This window comes from Thermobia domestica, chromosome 1, assembly GCF_964235325.1.
Source record: "Thermobia domestica chromosome 1, izTheDome1.hap1.1, whole genome shotgun sequence".
NCBI lineage: Eukaryota > Metazoa > Arthropoda > Insecta > Zygentoma > Lepismatidae > Thermobia > Thermobia domestica.
The window spans coordinates 166,107,800-166,130,094 of record NC_137454.1 but is presented as its reverse complement, the minus strand read 5'-3'; the positions used below and the strand labels follow the sequence as shown (position 1 = coordinate 166,130,094).

Genomic DNA, 22,295 nt, shown 5'->3' with positions numbered 1-22,295 from the left:
CACAAGGATTGGTTCGAGTATACCTGGGGAGTGATTAACTGTGCTGGAAACTTTGTTAAAAAAACAACTTTTTAGGAATTAAAATTTTAGGAAATTCATGTCAATCGTGTCTAATAAAGCACGACGATATATGAATGTACGTCATATACAATACTTACAGCAGATATTTCCATCACCCACTCAACACTTGAGATCCATGACGACCTTCCTAATTTTCTTTTGACATTTTAGTAATTCTTCTCGGGCTATCAGCCAGGTGAAGATATTGATATCCGACGTTTCGAATGCAGACATCGCATTAAACCTTTAGGGATTGTAATGAAGAGACTGGAAACGTGAGCATGAATAGGGGCAGAGCTATGAATAGGGGCTTGTGATTGGCTGAGATTTTCTTTCCGAAATGCATACTTTTGAATCTACTCAAAAACTCTGACCTTCATTTCTCAACTTCTTGAAATACAGTCATGGTTTAAAAGTATTGGTGGGAGTTCAGCCTCCTTTTCAACACCGAAACTGCATGAGACGTGGACCTACAGCTTAAGATGAAATCTGAACCACTGTAATACGTTCTAAATTATTTCACGGCTATCCCACCGGGAATCGAACCTGGGACCCGGTGTACCAAAGGTACGCACACTAGCCACCAGTCCAGCGTGGAGGATGAATAAAAAGAATTGTTCTTGTACAAATTATATACTTCTTTATGTAATTTTTAAGCTTGCAAACTTGTTTAAAATGTTTCAACTAACTCTTTTCTAGGACAATTTTTGAAAATTCAATGATGCTCTTTATGTTACAATTTCGTCTTGCGGGCATCCATCCTATCTACAATGAGGACTGATGTATCACAGACGATAAATAATGACGATCAATAATAATGTATCACAGACGATAGATAAAGTTTTAAAATAAATTAATATGTGCATTGCCATTTGTGTGTCTAAAGCCTTAACCATATAGTAGCAAATGTTGTAGTATAGTCAATGATCAGTATGGTGATGAATACACACATTTATAAATTTTTCCTAACTTATGTTTTATTTCTAATTCCTTCCTTATATAGCATATGACAAATGACAGAATACGCTATTTTACTTTTTAAAAGAAAATAAATAAAAGTAAGAAAGGATTCATATATAACCAGTTATTTTGATCATTGGTGGAAATAATATTTCATAGTTTAGACACAGACTAGTTTAGTTTATCTCTTAAGTAAAAGAATAATGTGTACTTTCAATAACAAATTTACATTTACAGAATATGGAGAAAAGAACGAGAACATGGCAAAAAAAAGTAGCTATGGTTTACTATTATATAAGAAAGATGTTTCTAGCAATTTCTGCACTACTTATTAAACTAATTAACCAGATAATATGACGAAGAAATGATAGATAAAGCCCTTTTTTGTACATAAATTATCATTTTATAAACCAACTTTTCTTTTGAATTAAGTCCAAAGGAACTGTGTATACAGTTTAGAAATGAATTACTGAATAGATTACTACTAGTATAAATACACCTTTGGAACTGATAGTAATTTTTATTTCATATACTTACCTCAGTCTCTGATTTGATTCATTTTGTACTTTCACTATTTCCTGATTTTTATTAGTGATTTCATCATTAAGTCCCGTGATATCTTCCTCTAGTTTTACCAGATTTCCTTTCAAGTCCCCAAGCTCAACATGCTGCCCTGCAAGTTGTCTGTTCAGTTTCTCTATTACATGTAGAAGCTGAAAAGCAGAGTTAACACAAATTTATGTTATCCATTGTAACGTTTTAAATCGTTCTAATTATTTAATTTAAACAACTGTATTTAAGCTAATGTTGTGTATAATAATTTGTAAAGTGCTCTTTTATTTACTGCATCTAATATTAAATGTATTATTAATTGTGCTGTTTCGACATTCCTGACACCTTCCTCAGCAGATTCAGGCAACTTCCTTGCATTCCATCTCACTTCTCAAAATTTCCTCGTGTACTTTTTTAAAAAAATATGATACTGTAAACTCCTTGCACTAGAACCCTTAAAACTGTTATTTATGACAAATATTTATGCAGAACATTTTTGTGAAGACTTATGAAACTCTATTGTACTAATTTGAATTACAGGGAGCATGCATGGCTTATATTTAGTGACTATATCTTCCCAGAAACTTAAGATTATCTCAAAATTTATTTGATAAAAATGTCAAGAAAGAAAAGCATTATATTAAAAGTAGCATATCAGTGCTTGAATTTCTTTTACATGATTTCATGACATTTCTTTGTTTAGCTCTGTATACACCTCTTCCACTTTCATAATTATACACAATACACTTTTATTTTTATTACAATATTTTATCTTAGAATTATCTGCAAGTGTATAGCAAACCGTATATCCTTCTTTATGCCTAATCATACCATTTATTAAGGAACCAAGGATCACTAAGATATCTTGATGTTTTGAATTGAAACCGAGGTAAAAACTCTTAGATCGAATAATACATATGTTCGCATGAATTAAGAAACTAATTTGTAATATAAAAAATTATCTTTATAAATACGACTGAATGTTACGCTACCTCTGTTTCTTTGGCACTTCTTGCTTTCTTCATAACTTCATACTCTTCACTCAATCTGACCATGTGCTCCTTGTGTCGCTGTTCTAAGTTCTCAAGCGCAGATTCCTTTTCTTCTATAAGTGTATTCCACTGTTGTTCTGAAAAGATTACAAACATTTTCAGTAGAAAATTAAAGGACTCTGATACAAAAGCATTCAAATATGTCTGCTCTGAGAAAGGCTTTCATATTTGTAACTAAATGACACGTACTATTTAGGTGAATATTATGATATTTAAACATTTGTTTTATTTGTCTAAAGAGAAACATCATTTACAAAAATAAGAACTAAATAAGAAGATTCATTACGGAGATCTCCTCTCTTTTAAAATTCTGCAGTTCTCTTAATTTGGTTTTAGTTTTCCTTATTCAACCTATTATACGAGATTACATATGTACACAAAATTAATAAATAAGAAAACAGATAATTGATTTATAGGACCAAATGAGGTATAATTTTTGAGGACTTTTATCTAGCATTGCTTCTATCCCTCTAGAAATCAGTCTACTGTTAGCATTAAGTCAAACTGGCTAGCAAAACTGAGCGAAAACTGTAATGGGAAACCCTGTCCTAATAATAGGATGCGTTGCTCGGAAATCCACTCTCATGAAAAGTTATTCCTAGCTATCCTGTCAAGGGAATTTATTTCCGTATCGTGCTAAGATGTTTTCGGAATATATTTTAGAAAATTCATGTTTCATACGCTTCAGACATTTCGGTGAAATCAAAAGGAATAAAGGAAATTGTATTACATATTATGTAAACACTAGAGTATAATATATATATATATATATATATATATATATATATATATATATATGGTATATTTTTGAGAAGTAGTATTCATTCTTCTTTACTAAAAGTGTAACTGTACTCAGAAACTCTGCTGGTAATTATGTTATGTACTTCATCCTTTTGAGGAAACCACACATTACAGGAAGTAGGGACATGCACTCCTACTTATTTCCTTTGTTTTCGATTTCCTCTATAAGTTCTTGCCTACTAACTATATTTGAAAGTTCAGAAAATTTTACCTAGTCCTACTCTGGAGATAAGAATACGTTTGTGCGGCAGAAATGAAAAAGAAGCCTGGAAAAGATTCACATAACTCAATGGGATCTGTACATAACGAATGGGACAAAGAAAAAAAGATTACAGATAGCAAAGAAACTTTTTCTACAAAAATTATTGTTACGTATCTAGTTCCTAAACTAGTTTTCAGATTAGGACTATTTTTGCATACTATAATAAATATGCTAGAAGTGAGTTTAACACAAAGTTTGACTTGTGCTATATTTACTATATTCGGAACATAATAATGATAACGGATTCTATGACTGCTTCAAATAGTAAAAATAAATAAATAAATAAGAAGATATGAACAATTAAAGAAATATAGCTCTATTTGAAACTAAGAACAGTATAAGTAGAGCAATATCCACTTGTTACTGGAAGTGCCCACCTTTCATATGTAAAGGAAGATAGGAATTAAGAACTGAATCTCAAACGTCGCAAAAAATAATAATTAAAATAAATAATTAAATAAAAATGGGTGGACATCTGTCTCTAAATAAGCCGGTCTGTGTAGAAATGGCTCAAACTGAAAACCTCAAGCGTCATCCTGCCCCACTAATAAGCACTAGTTGAGAAATCAATGCTGAGCCACTTGACATGATTATCCTTAATATTAACATATATATACAAAGACGACTTTCTGTCTACAACTATTTAAATGTAGGCTTCTACAGAGAAAAGAGCTAGAAGCTTAAAGATACTAGAAGAAGATAGTTACAGGTTCACGAACAGTCTTAAAATGGAATAGTATAATATTTCAGTAAGCAAATTTAATCGATTACCAACCACGATACAAAAGGGAGTGTTTTGGGAAGAGACAGATGAACAAGGAAGAAAATACGTACCGTTTAATATCAATACCTTCTAAATGAGTTGATGTATTGGATTAAGAAACGAAATTATTACTTTAAATTTTAAAAAGTCTAATAACTTTATTCATTTCAAAGAATATTAGCTCTTATTTCACTAAGAAGATACGTACATTTCTAGCCAGTTCTACCAATGATTTGTGCGTGGTATACAATGATGTAGCAAACAATTTGATATAAGTAAGAGAAAAATTAACGGAATTCACTGGTTCATTTAAAACAATGGTTACAGGACCAATATCAGGAGGGGACTTCTTTGCAGTGAAGGTCGCAACAAAATTTCCCTTCCCCACTATATGTAATATGCCAAACCAACATACTATTATTGGTCTATATTGCCTGTAATAGCTTCAATTTGGTCACTTTTTTCCTTCTAATGTTTGCTACTGGTTGCAGAACTTACAGATTTGGTTACCAGATTAAAAAAAAAAAAAACTTTGGTGTCATATATATATGGTGTATGTACGATCTAGAATTAAATATTACTTAAAATATCCTTACCTAATTGAGACCTATATTTCGTTTCAAGAGCTTCTAGTCTATCTTGAGCATCTCTTTCCATTTGCTCTTTCACTAATTCCAACGTTGCACGTGTAGAGCTCATTTGAAGTTGCCAATTTTGTTCCATCTGTTGCAATCTTTTCTCATGCTCCTCGTTCAGTTTCTCTGCAATTGTCAATAAACATCAGCAATTGTGACTCGTACTCTTATATAAATGCTACTACTATAGTCAAAGTTATATTAATATTTTGTTAAAAGTTTGCTCTTCGAATATATGGGTATATGCAAAAGTATAGAGTGCACTGACTCCCTTCCAGTATTATCCAATTTATATTAACCAAAAGACATTGACTTTTTCCCCCCTCTGCTGCAACTTGGTTCAAATAACTTTATCCGTGGTTTGACATACTAAAGCCATTAAGAGCCTGCTTTATTAAAAATAATACAAAATATATATTTCTTTTTTGCTTGTTTATTCATAAGCGAAAGGAGATAATGAAATTCAACTTACCATAATCTTAGATAATGTTATTCTACAACAGAAAATATGAACCTGAAGAATATTTAGTGTTACCATCCATAGAAATTACAGTGTTGCCAGAATAACAATTCCCCAAACTCTAAGTTAAGGCAGCGACTAAAGGAACGAACTCAACTGCATTTGATTACGTATCATGTTGTTTTGGTATCCTGTGAACTACTTTTTAAATAACATTTAATTTTAATAACTGTATGTTAAAACTATTTTGTTTATTACAAACTAAATACAACTATTATTTAAAAAGCAGTTCACAGGATTCCAAGACAACATGATACGTAATCAAATGCAGTTGAGTTCGTTCCTCTAGTCGCTTCCTTAACTTAGATTTGGGGGGGAATTGTCATTCTGGCAACATTGTAATTTCTATGAATGGCAACCCTGAAAATTCTTCAGGTTCATATTTTATGTTGTAGAATAGCATTATCTATGATTATGATAAGTTGCATTGCATTATCTCCTTTCACTTATGAATAAACAAGTAAAAGAAAAATTTAAAGTTTTGTATTTTTTTTAGTAAGGCAGGCCCTTAAGTTCTTGCATATAGATAATTCAACGTGAAGAAAAGCGCAACACACTTCAAAGTTACACTCAGAAACAAAAATAAACGAAAACTAACAAAGAAACTATCAACTAAAGAATGGAAGAAAAAAGAGATAAAAAAACTTAGAAAAACATCAACAACGCTAAATAGTCTACCAGTCTGTATGCCATACTACATGACGACATTGGTGATGCACTCTATCACTTCTTTTCTTTTCTGTGTTTGATAATTATCTAATAATAATCGAAAACCTCAGAGTCTTTGCTGCTTTATATTATTATTATTATTATTATTATTATTATTATTATTATTATTATTATTATTATTATTATTATTATTATTATTATTATTATTATATTTACTATAGTTAATCATGTACTTTAATTTTCATGTGGCTATGGTGGTGTTAACATTGCGCTAACCAATAATTCAACAAATACCTATATACATATCGATCGGTTAAAATTATGTTCATTAAAGCTCTTAGGCAGGACACGAAGGGGCAATCGTATGGCTAGAGGGAGAGAAAATCAAGAATATTAAGACGTTCCTCTATTTAGGAAGTTTAAATCCTCGGACGGAAGAAGTGAAAAAGACGTAAGTTCAAGAATAGCGCAGGCTAAACAAACATTCAATAGAAAAAGAGGACTGCTAACATCAAGAAATGTGTCGTTAGACGTTCGTAAACGATTTATTAAGACCTTGATATGAAGCGTGGCGCTTTAAGGAGCAGAAACGTGGACATTGAGAGAAGCTGGAATATCCAAGCTGGAAGCATTTGAAATGTGGTATTGGCGCAGAATGCTGCGCATATTATGGACTAAAAGGAGAAGGAATGAAGACGTACTAAAGGAAGCTAATGAAGGACAACAAATCGTGAAGATTATAGGGAAAAGAAGAAACAGCATGCTTGGCCATCTTATTCGGCACTCCGATTGGATCATAGAGTGAAAGGCAGAAGGGAAACTAGGAAGAGGAAGACCAAGGATAGAATATCTAGATGCAGTTACGAGGAAAAGACCTTATCAAAGTATAAAACAGCTCTTCCACGGGAGAGAAAAGTTTTAAAATTTCCGTGTTGCCCACCAACTTATGGTTGACGTGAACAACAAGAAAAAAGCTCTTATAACAACTGTAAATTTACAAATATCAAAAGAGTATATTAACATATACCTCAGTAATGAGTTAGTATGTATTACACTTTGGAGTAGTAATCTTAAACTATAATAAGAACAATAATTATAACGAATTTGGAGTGCAGAGCTCATTAGGTACTGAAGAGATTTTAATACTACCTCTCTGCCACAGAGCAATTCCATCTCAATGAGTTCCTATCGTGCTCCATGGCTGAACACTTCAAAAGCAGTGGCGGCTCTTGAAGGTGGGTTACTTCGGTAAAATATTTAAATTTTATAGCTATAAGCTACGAGAGGAAAGCTTAAATTTTGCATTAATTCATGTAAACAGCTTTTCTGAAGCTGTAGGAACCTTTCATCCCTTACCTTGTAAGGACAAAAATAATTATTTTTTATTAATGTGACTTCGAAAGCTGCCTCTGCTTTAAAGATGAGAACGGATTCCTTTTCTTAGTGGAAGTTTCCTTTTCTGATAAATATTGATGTAACGTAAATTTTTTACTGTTATTATACAAACATTATATCATTATGTATATTTTTTAATAATTAGGATAAACATGAAGATTATAGAAGTATAATAGGCCAAGTAATATAAATGTAGATTTTTTTTCAGTTTTTAGTCTAAATCAGAAGCAACATCAGTAATTCAGATACATGTAACAAGTATGTCACTCGCTGGCCTAAAAATTGCTCTAAAAGCGCTCGCACTAAGGATTAATCTTTCCTTTCCTTAAAAAAGTTAATTTATTTCCGTATCTTGATCCATTAGGTTTCCAAAGACTTCATATTTCCGGAAGAAAAACATGAAACTGCACAAAGAAAGGTGGAACTCACCGAATATATTTAGAGATAGAATTACTCTTTGGAACAGACAAGTGAAGATTAAAATCTATTAGATAACGATAGTAACACTTGTAAAAAAGAAATTTTGCAAAGAAAAGAAAATATACTCAGCACAAATTTGTTAAAAGCTTTATATTTTAGCCTGTCAATGTATATATATTTATTTAAATATTACTTCATATAAAAATATAAAATGTTCACAGGAAATGCATATGAACAAAGATGGTTTTCGGAAACGTACTCAACAGTTTTGAAAACAGATTTCTCTTTTCAAAAAATTAAACCTTCTTCATGTCAAAAAAAAAAAAAAAAAAAAAAAAAGTTTATTCCCTTAAAAGAATTCTAAAGTAACTTTTGTATCGAAGTTTAAAGATTCAAGTTTATTTGAAAACAATCTAAAAGTTCATAAAATGTAAAATTGACTATAACACTTCAGAGTTTACTTTCTTCAATAAAATTAAGTGAACAAAACATTATTATTATTATTATTGTTATTTTAAATAATTCTAGTTTTAAGAAAAAACGTCCAAGTACTATAACTCCTTAAATTCATCAATGTATTTAACTTCAGATAGCGTGGAAGGAACAACACGTTGTTGACTCAAGTTAATGATTACTCAAACCTACTTAAAAGAAGTTTTTGGTAATACGTATATACCAAATATATGAGGTGAGCTTTGAACTTGTTTTACTAATGTAAATTATATTTTAGAAACAAATGTGACTCTACTTAATTTAGACAGTTGGTGTTCTTGTATTTAAGCCAAACTGAAAATATTTACATAAATTATGAAATATAAAATTTAAGTATTTACAAATAGTAATTTTTTGGTATACTACAATATATATTTCATTGTTATCATTCTTAGAAAGTTTCATATATGCTACTTTACTAACCAATTTCCTTGTGATGTTTGTTATTCAGGTCTTCAAGCTGGTCTTGGTATGACATATCCATTTTATCAAGTTTCCGCCTTAGCTCAAAAACCTCTCGATCTGCGTTGGTTTGGGCTTCTTCGATTTCCTTGTGGTAATATGCGTCTTTAGCAGTTAAGCTGTCTTTCAAGTTGGATATCTAAAACACATGGAATAATAAATACGTAATTACAAGTACAACGTTGAAAGTATGAACACGTTTTCCGAATACAGAAAATCTTAACTGCAATTTTCAAAAATAGAAGCATAACTCTTGCAACCGCCATAGACAGGGCCGTGCTTACGCACGGGCCGACATGGACCGTTGCCTGGGGTGGAAAGTTTTGAGGGACACCAAATTTTCTCGCACCACTTTCTTTATATTTCTTTTCAGCAGTAATCATAAATTGGTGTGTAATCAAATCAACCATAATTTTATTAACTGAAAATCGTATTTTATTTATTGTATATATATATATATATTATTTTTTCTACTTTCACTTAAATATTGATTATTCACTTCACTGTCTAAAATTTTCAACACTGGAATTTTATTGATATTGAGGGGGCGGCATGTTTTCAATGGTCCGGAGCGACAAAAATGTCAAATATAGCCCTGATCATAGACACACATACACACTCAAATATTAGCACATAAAATTTACTCTAAAGAATCTAACTTGGACACCAGCCCTGCAATATCTGTTCTGGAAAATTCTCTTCAAAAAAAAAAAAGGGTCGTCTATGAGGAGGACTTCTCTACCTAATGGTAACAAATGGTCGAAATGTCAGAATTTTCAAAATATTTCAAAGCTACCGAATGACTTTTCAACGTTCGATTAAATATCCAAGCAAAAGAAAAATTGCTCTCGAATGTAACTTCAAAAGCTTTCAAAAATTATAACTGATAGATAATGGACTTCTCTAAAACAATTTTGAAATATAGGCAATGTTTAGTGATTGTTGTCTTCCATATTAAAAAATATAAGGTAAAATAATACAATCCACATCTCTTAAGAAATGGAGATCCCTTGAACTGTGGAGTGTTTCTTATCACTATTAGATATCAAGCAAAACAAACAATACAAAACTTCAACTGCTGTTTTTGAAAATGTCGGCTGCCTGCTTATACGTCATAGATCCAGATATTCTGTGAAGTATTAGAAGTAGACACTATAGCAGATTTGGAAATAAATGAAGAAGAAACAAACAGAGGAACAACATAGAAATTAATATTACAAAACGAGGCAAGGACCGAGCAAGTAAGAAATAGTCCCAAAAAGTATGACATTATGTTATTAATTACATTTTGCTTATCTAAGTTTATGTCTCACAATTATGCTTTCGAACGAACGTGCATCATTAGCGCTTGTGTACATCAATATTGCAATATTTTTTATTGTCTCTTAAGAGTAACCAAGTATATTGTATACAAAAATATTGTATTTAAGGTCTGTCAAACGTGTTTTATATTATTTATGAATATGCTTATGAGAGTCGCCAACCTTTTTAAAAAAATGTTAATAAAATTGGAAGATGGTCACAATTGGATACATATGGTCGGTTTCAAAAGATAAAAGAAGACAAATCTAATAGAATTCAGTTCTTTCTTTGTGATGCAATGTACAACAAAAGAAAATAACATATTTTAATACAGTTTTCTATGGAATATACAATTTTCTTTTGTCAATGACTGTACAATATGATTCAAATACCAGAAGTAATCGACTTTGCTAGCTGAAAATATATTACATTCTCTCTATGACTTCTGTAGTAGCCAGTACTTTAGGTTCCAAATATTTCAGATAATCTTGATTGGGTTATTCTTATTTTACACATGATGTACATCTTGAGGGAGAGCAGAAGACACATAAAACAAAAAGAATAAAGACAACTATTGAAGAAAAAAGATCTCCCTCGTCAAACTTGATTAGAACGTCAATAATTCTATAAATTCCAATTACTTACAATTCTAAGGATATGGGATACTACAACAATATGTAACATTTTTTCCTTCATGCTGTTGTTCTTTGAGAATTTACCAGTTTATAACTACTTCTAGTAAGTTAAAACTGCAACAGTGCTAACTAACAGTATTTACAAGAATACATTCCCACTAGATTACATCTGCAGAAGCAGGTCAGAACAGGGACCTCAGAAGTTCTACTGTGTGAGAAGCAATTCTACTTCTCCCAACCATATAGCATAAGTTCAAGTCTTAACAAAAGATCTTGATCAATTTCACTCTATGAATAATCAATATTATTACATAGTAAGAAATGAAAGCACGAAATAATTAAACTTAAGAATTAGTTCAATTAGTTTCTCAACTTACACAATATTATAATTGTCCCATTTTCTTCATTTTTATTTACTTCAAAAACATGGAAACTTGGTCGGGGCTACCATTCATTCGCTTAGCAAGGAAAGGTAGAGGCAAAAGAAGAACAAGTCGTTAGTTTGATTTCTTTCCTTACAAATAAGTCACTTCCATTCCTTACCTCTTTCAAGCTTTCCTGCAGTCTTCTTTCCCACTTTTGTTTCTCAACACGCAGCTCCTGTTCCTTTTGAAGTTTCATGGATTCTACGGCTAAATGCTTCTCTTCACTATGAAGTTGGTCCAGTTCAGCCTTCAACCGTGAGCATTCTTGTCTTAACCGATCTTCCCACTAAACAAGGAAAATGGCGAAGTAATCACTTTGGATGTTGTCATCCCTCTCAAGTAGGTCTAAATTTCATGTTAGCTACATAATTTATATTAAAAAAAAAATGTAGACCACTATGATCAACTTGCAGCCTGCAGTCTGCATGACCCCTTCCTATCTCCCTCTTTTTCTTGTGTTTCTGGTTTGTATCGTAAGTAATTTGTTATATTGCTTAGAAACACTACTTAAAAAGAAAACGAAGGGGAAAAAAAGCTTTCAGTCAAGCTAATATTATATTTGGATAATAAGGCATTTTCAAAAGTAAACGAACTTCAAAGTGTCTCTTCCTACAAAAACAATTATAACGACTGTGTACGATTTTAGAAATTTCAGACTCCCGATAAATACCCAAAAGCTTCTGTACTTTGCTTTTAAAATGGTTCCATGTTTGAAAGTACGTGTACTTGTTAATGTTCAGCAATGAAAATGTTGAAATCAGAACAGGAATATGGTATGTGAGTGAAAGTTTTGAAATCCCAAGAATTGTCAAAAGAGATAGGAGCAGACATTTCAGCTCTCGTCAATAGCACGCCCATCCTTCAATGAGCCAAAAGTAAGAATATTTTAGAAACATGTAGCAGACTAATTGTATATTCAAATGATTTTCTACAAATATTGACATCATTTGTGTACAATACTTGGTACACATACCTCCATGTTAGTATTTTAGGCACAAAGGCACAATAATAATAATAATAATAATAATAATAATAATAATAATAATAATAATAATAATAATAATAATAATAATAATAATAATTCGTTTAATGTTTAAAGTGGTAAGAAAAGCCAGAATAGCAGTATATTAGTATAAAATAAAAATTAGCAATGCGTTCGTTTAAGAATATTTTACACACCTAAAAGGCACAAAATCCAGTATGTAATATAAAATTACATTGTTGTAGAGAAAAATTGTGGGGTAGTCCACAACTTGGTTATAATAGGAAAGTTGATGTTCACACACAGCAAAGTAACTGTATCCGAGAATTCATATTAGTTCATTTTTTAAGCAAGTTGAATAACTTTATATTATTTAAATTAAATGGTGATGTTTATCATTCATGTTAAAGTTTTAATCAAATAATATTTCTATATTTTATATAGATAACTACGTTAAATATCATAAATGAAGGGTAGGTGGAAAACAAAGAATGTCCATATGTATGCTTTAACGGGTGCTTTGCCCTATCTGATGACTGTATATGCCATGAATGCGTAGATGTAGAAATGTCCAAGGAAAGGGGAGAAAATTTGACTAACCTTATTCATTTTGTACGCGATTTTCAATATTAAAACGTAGTTTTCTCGAAAATACAGTTTTATGACATTCCTTCTTTTTTTCCCTTACCCTTCAAATGAGTCATGGATGACATTTAATTTATATACTTCCTTTTTATTAATTTCATTTTTATTATCAAATGAGAGGTTTGGCTGTTTGTGACGATGAAGACTGGATTCAACCCAAGGTGCATCAAAGGAGTGAGTGAGTTAAACAAGCGCTCTTGTATGTTATTAAATTTTTGTTTTATCAGTTTATATTTTAGTTGTCCTTCTAAAGATGGATCTAGCCCGAGGCCAGGGGGCCTACGATTACAGTTTTATGAGTGACAAAAATAATTTAAGCTATTATTTATATATATTTTTGGAAGTTTATATTAAACTCAGGAAATGCCTATCATAGTCTGGGTTCTTGCTGCCTCCTCCCCCCTCAGTTTTTAACTTCTAGATCCGCCCTTGTGTCCTTCAGGATAAACTATAGACACTCTAAGTAAGAAAGCAAAAAATGTGAGTACATGTTCAAGATCCTAAATGAGTAACATAAATTTATTTAGTTCGTTAAAATATTATTTGATGTTGTCGTATCTCTCTGTCCAGTATTCATACGACCAAAAAATTGAAATGAATTTAAATGAAAAGCATTTAAGTATGGATTATATTTAATTTCAAACCGTCTTAGATGAAATATCTGATTAATTAATAAAGTTGAAGTGGATAATCTATTTATTTATTTATTTATTTATTTATTTATTTATTAAAAAAAATCCAGGAGTGGGTGAGCATTCTGAGTGATCGTCTCTTCATCATTTTTTCTTTCTCACTTGCATGAATAGAATCAAAGCTAAAGTTGAAATGCTCTTTAAGAATTTGAAACAGAGGAGCCTTAGCGGAACACGTACTATACACTACATGTTAATGCAGTCTTTCCCCACCGATGTCGCGACCCACTGATATGTCACTAGTAACATAGTATGTGTCGCGAAATTTTACAATTTAGGTCATGAAGCATTTAATAATAACTTAAAATAAGTTAAGTTGATTTTGAGATAGACTGTACCAACCAACAGCTCAAACGGCAGTAACAATATTCAGTACTACATTGAGTCACTATTTGATAGAAACTTATTTTCTTGTACTGGTATAATTTATATTTTATTAATAAAAAAATCAAAGAAGTATATCGGATGTTGTTGGCATTCAGTAAAGTGTGTTGTATAAACGTTGGGAAATACTGCATTAATGGAAGAGCGTACAAATAAATACAGCTTGTTACGTACTTCGATCACCATAATATTAACTTTATTGGAAATGAAAAAGTAAACTCTGCCTACTACGTTGCAATTAAAACAACCAACAAGTGAAAGTTTATATTTGTGATTTTACGACAGGACTAAAGCCTGTGACAAACATCTTGGCATTTCAGCTAAACGAATAAAACGCAAGCTCTGGCATGACGTTGCCGAGTGCTAAGGGGTGTGGCTATGGCTAAGCAGACAAACTACAGCGCGATCAGGTGATAGGGGATAGACGTGGATGTGTACAAAATAAACGTGGCAATACCGCTGGCCTCTCATTTGCTGCAGCATTTAAAGGAAACTTGGAGCGCCGCCTTCAAATGCCAAGATGTTTGTCACGCCGTTTAGTTATGTTGCTAAAGTTATGAACGACAGGATTAGTAATGAATTGGGATTCTTAGCATTGCTTGGGGAGGCGCTCTACGGGACTTCGAACAACGTTTGAATCTGCAACCGTCTTAGATGAAACGTCTGATTAATTAATAAAGTTGAAGTGGATAATTTATTTATTTATTTAAAAAAAAATATTTCCAGGAGTGGATGAGCATTCTGAGTGATTGTCTCTCCATCATTTTTTTTCTTTCTCACTTCTGACTACTGAAAACGAACGATTTAGTCATAAGGTTGCAGAGAACGCAAACTGTATATTGTTGTGTTTCTAAAACTATCTGGGTCGAAAAATGAAATAATATCAAATAAGAACATCTCACCTGAGCACTAATTTCATTCTTTTGGTGGTCCAACCGAGTTTGTAGATTTCTTTCCTTTTCTGCTAGCTGCTTATCATGGATGCTCTAGATAAAAGAAAATTGCAATTAGAAGAGAATCTGAGTAACGGATTATTTGCAAATATTTTGTGGGGAGCTTCAAATTATACAGTAAACAGAGAGTAATTATACAGTAAACAGTAAATTATACAGAGAAGCATTTGTAAATCTAGGCAAGGATGTCAACATTTTTGTACTATAAACTGACATATGAATCTAAATGTAAAAGTGAAATAACTTATTCTATCAAGGAAAAAGGAACCCGAACTCAACTGAGGGTGACGGATAAGATTGATAACAGGGTAAAAGGAGAAACAAAGATAACATTAAAAAGACTAGGCATCTGATCTATCCATTAAATAGAGATGCAAGGGCTCGGAAAAAACCGGCTTTTTTGGAAAAAAACTCGGTTTTTTCTGCTTTGCTTTTTTGCTTCGGAAATTTTGGGCTTTTTTCAAAATACTGCTTTAAATTGATAAAACAGACTTTGTATCGCTTCTCTATAACACAAAAAATCATTTAATTAGTGGTTGATGCTGATAATAATATAAAACATCGAAAATAAACTATGAATTTCGAAAAAATATTTCAAACAATTTTTCTTCAACATATTTACATTATGAATTCCACAGGATTAACCAATGTATATAATAAGAATTTTTTAACCTCCTATATACAAAAGTAAGCAGAGTTGGCAAGAACCGTGGTTGTTTTTGAATATGCCAAAAACCCGTTTTTTGGGGGATGTTTAAACCAGACTTTTTTGGTTTAAACCAGGCTTTTTTGACTTAGATTTTTTGCTTTATGTATTTATATTACATATTCACAGAAATAGCCTAAGTTTGTTTCGCCTTGATGTTATTATGCAACAGCGGGGTTATGCCGGAAGAACTCCCATAAGCTTAAAGAAGTCCGGTCAGTAAATTTCTTAAGTTGAGAATCTCCCGCTCTAGCCATTGGGAAAATCCCGTCATTACTTGAAATGTAAGACAATAACGGGAAAATCCTGTTATTGCTTTGCATGTAAAATTTAAAGGTCAACGTACCATAATCAGTACGCCAAAACTGAGGTATTAAATTACAAATTTAGTACCGGTACGTAGATATCATTGAAAGTCCAATCCAAGCTAATGTTGGAAGCTACGTAGGCAATCGATAAATTTTGCCAATTTCTATCAATATATTTAAGCAATATTGGCTTCTTTATAAAACAACACGCATTTAGGCATGTAGAAATATACAATTTGGTTTGTTTCGTATATTTAGGCTTAACATCCTTACGAAATACCGAGGTTATCAAGGAGAAGACTTTCGCTTAAACTGACATCCGAACTGCTACTTGGGTTACGCATGAAAAAAGGATTGTGGTTCGACCGAGAATTGAACATGGGACACCTTGATTAAAAGGTGAAAGGGAAATAAAACTATTGCAGGTGGTTTGATATCTGGATACGTTACCATGAAGTTCACACGATTCGCATTTTTCATTCTTTTTATTTTTTGGTTTAAACCAGTTATTAAAAAAAAAAGTTGGTGTAAATCAGCCAACCCTAAAAGTAAACACTTCTTTTTAAAGAAGACACAAATAACTAGCAAAATAGTATGTAGTATTTTTACTTCAAAATATTCCATACCCTCTTTTTGAAACAAAATAAAATTAAAATAAAACATAAGAGAAATACTTAGATGCATATGATACACTTAAAGGCTGCACATCTAGAGCTTTTGGTTCTGTATATTCTTGATATTCTACAGTTAAGTTTTATAGAACCACCATCACAGTTTACCCAATCCTCAAGTTTTCTGAATTTTTAACAAGAGGGATTCAACATATCATTACGGAACTCCCCCCCCCCCCCAAGAAAAGACTACGGAATATATTTAAGTTAAGCTAAATACAACTGCACAACAAACATGACTGAGTGATTAGCTTTTGCGCTTCTATCGGGAAGTCCGGGATTCAACCAGCATTCGACCATTCTGACAAAGCTTTTCTTCATTACATCTGTGAATGTAGAAATAGTGCGTGTACTGTGAGTTGGGCGACTTCCTTTTTTATTGTTTTTAAATCGTTATTATTACTAATTACCAGCAGTGATGGTTTTGCGAAGGTTAGGGGAGCGGTCTTTCGGACTGAAGCCCGTTCCCCAAAGTTACGGAATGTCTGCAACAAACGAAATATCTATTATTTATGCCTTTACTCATAAACTTTAAGCTCCCGTCAAATAAAAATTACGAATGTTTAAAAAAACTAAACATTAGTAAGAAACCCTTCCCAAAATACTTTTCTAAATCCGCCATTGATTCTCAGTATAAAATGATTTTTAAAGTTGTATCCGGAAGATTATTGCTAAACATATAAACGAAACGAAATATTAGTTATGCCTGTACTCATAAACTTCAAGCACTTCCCAAATGAAATTAGGACTTTTTAGGAAACGAAACAATCAGAAAAAACCCTCCTAAAGTACTTCTTTTAAATCCGCTACTAATTATTTGTATAAATTGGTATTCAAGGTTGTGTCCGGAAAATTATTGCTAAATCACTTCACAGCTACAGTATAACAGAAATGTGGAAGTACGGTTTGACGGATATATTGAAAAACTTACGCTTTGACGGATAAATAGAAAAACGGGCAAGTTTAACTTTTGCGCTAGAAGCTAGAGTACTAAAAGCTCTTAGAAATGAAACACGGATGACAAACTAGAGAAGAAAAAAGATGTCAATAACTCAAAAGTTAAAATTAAGTTAAATAGCCTCTAAAATTACCCTCAAATACTACATTCTTCATGTTAGCTTTAATTCGTAAAACATGTGCTCCATCCATCTTGATGGTGAATTTCAGAGCGAAAAATCACATTCAGGTCATGGAATTTTTATCTAATTATAGAATATACTATAAGAAAGCTATTTAGATAGAAAAATCATGAAGTTGAAAAAAGCCAAAATTTCCAAAATTCTCGTTTTTTTTCCAAAAAAGCCGGCTTTTTATGTGAAAAAAACCATCGATTCAAAAAAGCCGGCTTTTTTGCATCTCTACCATTAAACAAAGAAATGTTGTTGTTGTACATCAAAGCCGTTATCTCTCCTCCAACCCTTGTTTCATGTGGTACAATGATATAATCTTGATGAAATGTTATTCAAATAATGTAGCGAAAATAAATGCTTGGTCGCTGACTGGAACAAAATAGTTAGGAAGTTTTCTTTCAAAAAACTTATTTACTCATTTGTAGACATGTTATTATTATCTAAAAATTTCACCCTTTATTATAATTACATTAAAATGTTGCCATATCTTACGTTATTAAATTAACTTAAAAGAGTGTGATCAAGAGTATTTTTTGAACATAAAGCTTTCATTACTGAATGATTTTCTTCGTAGTATACAATAATATTAATATTATTTATGATTCTATGTCTGGTGGGAGAACCGACAAATATCCACACACTATATGAAAATAAATATGTCATATTATTGCGTTGAGGAAAAAAGCGCAAAAATAAGATTTATTTTCAAATGAATGAACAATTTAGATAATAAGTATATAAACGTTATTATCAATACAAACAGACTTCTATAAAATCAAGTGATGCCTTGACAATGTACTCTTGTTTAAAAAAATGGCCACCAACTTCTCTTTGAAGTTGGTGGCCATTTTTTTTTAACTCTTACATACAGTTTAAATTAAATCAAAGACATGTGGATTTTCTTTGGTCAATTGTTAATCTTTATTTAGAATTGAAAGGTTAGATTTTTTTATGTATGCTTGCCAGAATATCACCTTCTAAAGCAAGTTGGGTGGCCAAGATTTTTTACGACTGTACCTCTCTTGACAGACTTTACACGATTTCTTTTTATGACAAAGATTATCTATACACTTCAATATTTTAATAAAAGTGATAAATAATATAATACATAATATCTATTGAAAACAAATGCACCAATATTTCTATTGAAGATTGTATGGGGATACCCAAATACACGAAATAATCAGAATCCAAGGTATGGATTATGTATTTGTGGGATTTAATAGGCAGAAGCATTCGTTAGAGTCCTTGAGAATGAATGGTCAATATGGATGATATACAAGAAAGATTATTCATTTAAAAAAATATAAATACAGATTTCATACTTTTCCCAGCACCTTAACTAACACTAAATTTCGTATTTCCACACTGTTTGAATCTTAACATTGATTTTATACAAAACATTTTAAGAGGAAAATATAGATAATCTTGCCCACCTACCTGTATTGTGAGCATGTGTTTCTTCTCTTTGTCTAGCAAACTCCTCAGCTTGGCTACCTCCTCTTTTAGAACTCGTTCACTTACTTGGAGTTGCTCGGTTTGCCTATTCGCTACTCTCAACGATCTCTGTTGCTCATTAGTTAAGCCTCGAAGTTGATTAACTTCTGCTTCATAGGATTTTAAGTGCTCAACCTGCAAAGAAGCAACACAGGAATCGAAATTAGAGAAACGTCTTACAAACACAACTTCAGAAATAGTGCCCAGTGAACTATGATGCCGGATGTAGCAGTAAAAACAAAATCAGAGACAAAAGGTAGAAATTGGATTCCCTATCTAACCAACATACCTGTGATGCAAACACTAAATGACAAGGACGCCCACCAGGGGGGCAAGATGGAGCGCTCCCCCCTAAGAGGAAATTGTACTTGGGAATATGGAAAACCCAATAGAATATTTACATTAGTTACAGCAAAATTTGAAATTATATTTGAAACGTCGCTTATACTGCCCCCCCCCCCCCCTTGGAAACCACAACATGGGCGCCCTTGCTAAATTACATGAAAATAAATAACATTTTATAAAATGAAAATGAGAATGTACACACTTTATTCGTGGTTTCTCTATGGAAATTTAAGGCATAGTGGAGAAACATATCTATTTAAACAACATTGCTACCTTGAGTTGTTCTGTGAACTTAATCCAAGTTTTAACTTCACAAATTGTAACATTATATACTTCTTTTGCTTCTCTATTCCATTCTGTGCTGTCATATTTCCTCTTTTTTGATCATTTTCTCGTACTTTCCTGGCCCTGTCATCCTCTTATTACATTAATGTGCTTTCAAAGTTTGAAATGGTCTGTTCTACAGAATAAAGATAAATTTATCTTTTTTAAAACTGACCAAAAAATTTCTACAATAAAATTACTTTGTTGAAGGAAGATCCGTAATTAGAGTAGCAGATTTGTAATATGATTCTAAAAATGTCTTATTAATATTAGGCTTTCAAATGATTAAAAGAAGCATACACTACCTATATAAGCGAATAATTAACTCATAAAAGTGTGTTTGCATTCACTTAGTTTTCTAGTCCATGTCATTATCTTCGTAAGGTTTCAGCACAGCCATGTAACTACCATTCTTCTTTTTTTTTTAAATATAAATATGTTAAGTGAATTCCATTTGCTGGTTTCTAGTATTATATATTTCAGAAATTTTATCTAGTGTAAAAGCTTCTCTTTCACTGGAATCCTGCTGCGTTGCACGAGTATTGCAAAGACCAAAGGCATTAACTTCTCAGAAAGGAGACAACAGTTTTAATATTTGCTCCAATAGTCCATGCTACAGAATCTGGTTGAAGCTCGTTGCAACACAATAGAAATTAATAATGCGTAATGGATTGTTTTAATGGATTTCACAATCATAAAAGTGCAAGAATATGTTACTTAAGGTATATATGTGAGAGTGATAGAAAGCAACGTTCTTCACTCCGTTACTACTATTGCTAATAATAATTTTATTTGTAAAAATTTTGCCGTTTCACAACGTTGCAACATTGACATTAGCCGCCACTGCTGAGAAGTTTATATTGAATAAGATTAGAAATTGAATAATTTACCAACTTTGCTTACTTAATTAAGTAATAATAATTTCTTTAAGTTCTATATGAGTTTATCTATCTTTTAGTATCATCAATGAAAGACATTCAATTATGACTCAAAATAGTTTCCCATTAGACTAAATTTACAAAAGATGTATTTACTTTATTTTACTTTTATTTATACTTAATGCACACAATGGTCTATAAGAATCACACACATTAATTTTGAATACATATATATATATATATAAGCGGATCGTCGTATGAAAATAATTTTATATATCCATATAGAATATTATATATATTTAGTTTTACACCTACAATCCACAATTTCTGGTTACAAGTAAGTATATGTTATGAATATATTTATATAATTTACGTAACTCAATTTCTCAAAACATCTGTGAGATAATGGTACACATATAGCTTATAAAATTTTCTTCTGCTCTCCAGAAAAAGAAAAACTATAGTTTCACTTCAGTTTTTTCTTGTAATACTTGATCTTATTATTCTCTTATCATTTTTAGGCAAGAATTTGCACTTTTTATAGTTCCATACCATTGATTGCAAAAAACCAATGGTGTATGTAAAATGTTATATAGTAATTTTCTGCATGAGTCTCGTAATCTAACGCTTGATATAAGCGTATTATTTTCTTATTATAAATAATTGTTTAGCTAGCTTTGCTGTGTCCGAAAAAACATCATATCTTAGCAGCAACCGAGAATACAGCTGTACATTTTCACCGCTGCTTTCTCACCAATATTTATTTATTTATTTATTTATTTTATTATTATTATTATTATTATTATTATTATTATTATTATTATTATTATTATTATTATTATTATTATTATTATTATCGTAGAATTAGAAGCCTTTTCACAAAGAACGTGTATGTTTATTCCAGTTTAAGTTATTTACCTGTAATCCAAAGAAGTTGATCGAAGTTACATATTTTATTTCAGATTTATAGTTTTATGTCTAGATTTATGATGGTTTTCTCTTCTGAATTTTAAATATTATTACTGTCTTTTCTTATTTATTGTCATTTTACTTTGAACAAACAAATCTGAAACTTTTTTCACTGTTAATATGAAACATATTTCCATACTTTTTGTGGCAATAAATAGGACATTATATCTCAGATATGCATCTTTCTCTATCCTCTGATTTACAATAATAACTGTACGAATAACACTTAAACTTTTTTTTTTTTTTTTTAACCGAAAATTCATTTTAAAATAAAAATGTAGCAAGTAGGAGTAGGAATTAATTTCTGGGCTTTTGTCATCTATGACCATGCTAGCCCGTCACGTATGAGGGATGACGTCCTAGGCAATTACGCTACCCCTGGAAAGGGAAGGAAGAAAAGATTAGG

General features: G+C 31.5%; 1 protein-coding gene across 3 annotated transcripts in view; it reads right to left on the bottom strand.

The window, feature by feature from the left end:
- Positions 1–22,295, bottom strand: part of LOC145690704 (uncharacterized) — a 430,408-nt gene that overhangs the window by 13,261 nt on the left and 394,852 nt on the right. For all 3 annotated transcript variants that reach the window (XM_081765884.1, XM_081765876.1, XM_081765867.1), the window contains 7 exons: positions 19,317–19,508; positions 15,011–15,094; positions 11,524–11,691; positions 9,005–9,182; positions 5,047–5,211; positions 2,565–2,701; positions 1,558–1,733 (listed from right to left, as the gene is read on the bottom strand). In XM_081765884.1, coding sequence (XP_081622010.1) covers positions 1,558–1,733; positions 2,565–2,701; positions 5,047–5,211; positions 9,005–9,182; positions 11,524–11,691; positions 15,011–15,094; positions 19,317–19,508 — 1,100 coding nt within the window. The remainder of the gene's footprint in view (positions 1–1,557; positions 1,734–2,564; positions 2,702–5,046; positions 5,212–9,004; positions 9,183–11,523; positions 11,692–15,010; positions 15,095–19,316; positions 19,509–22,295) is intronic.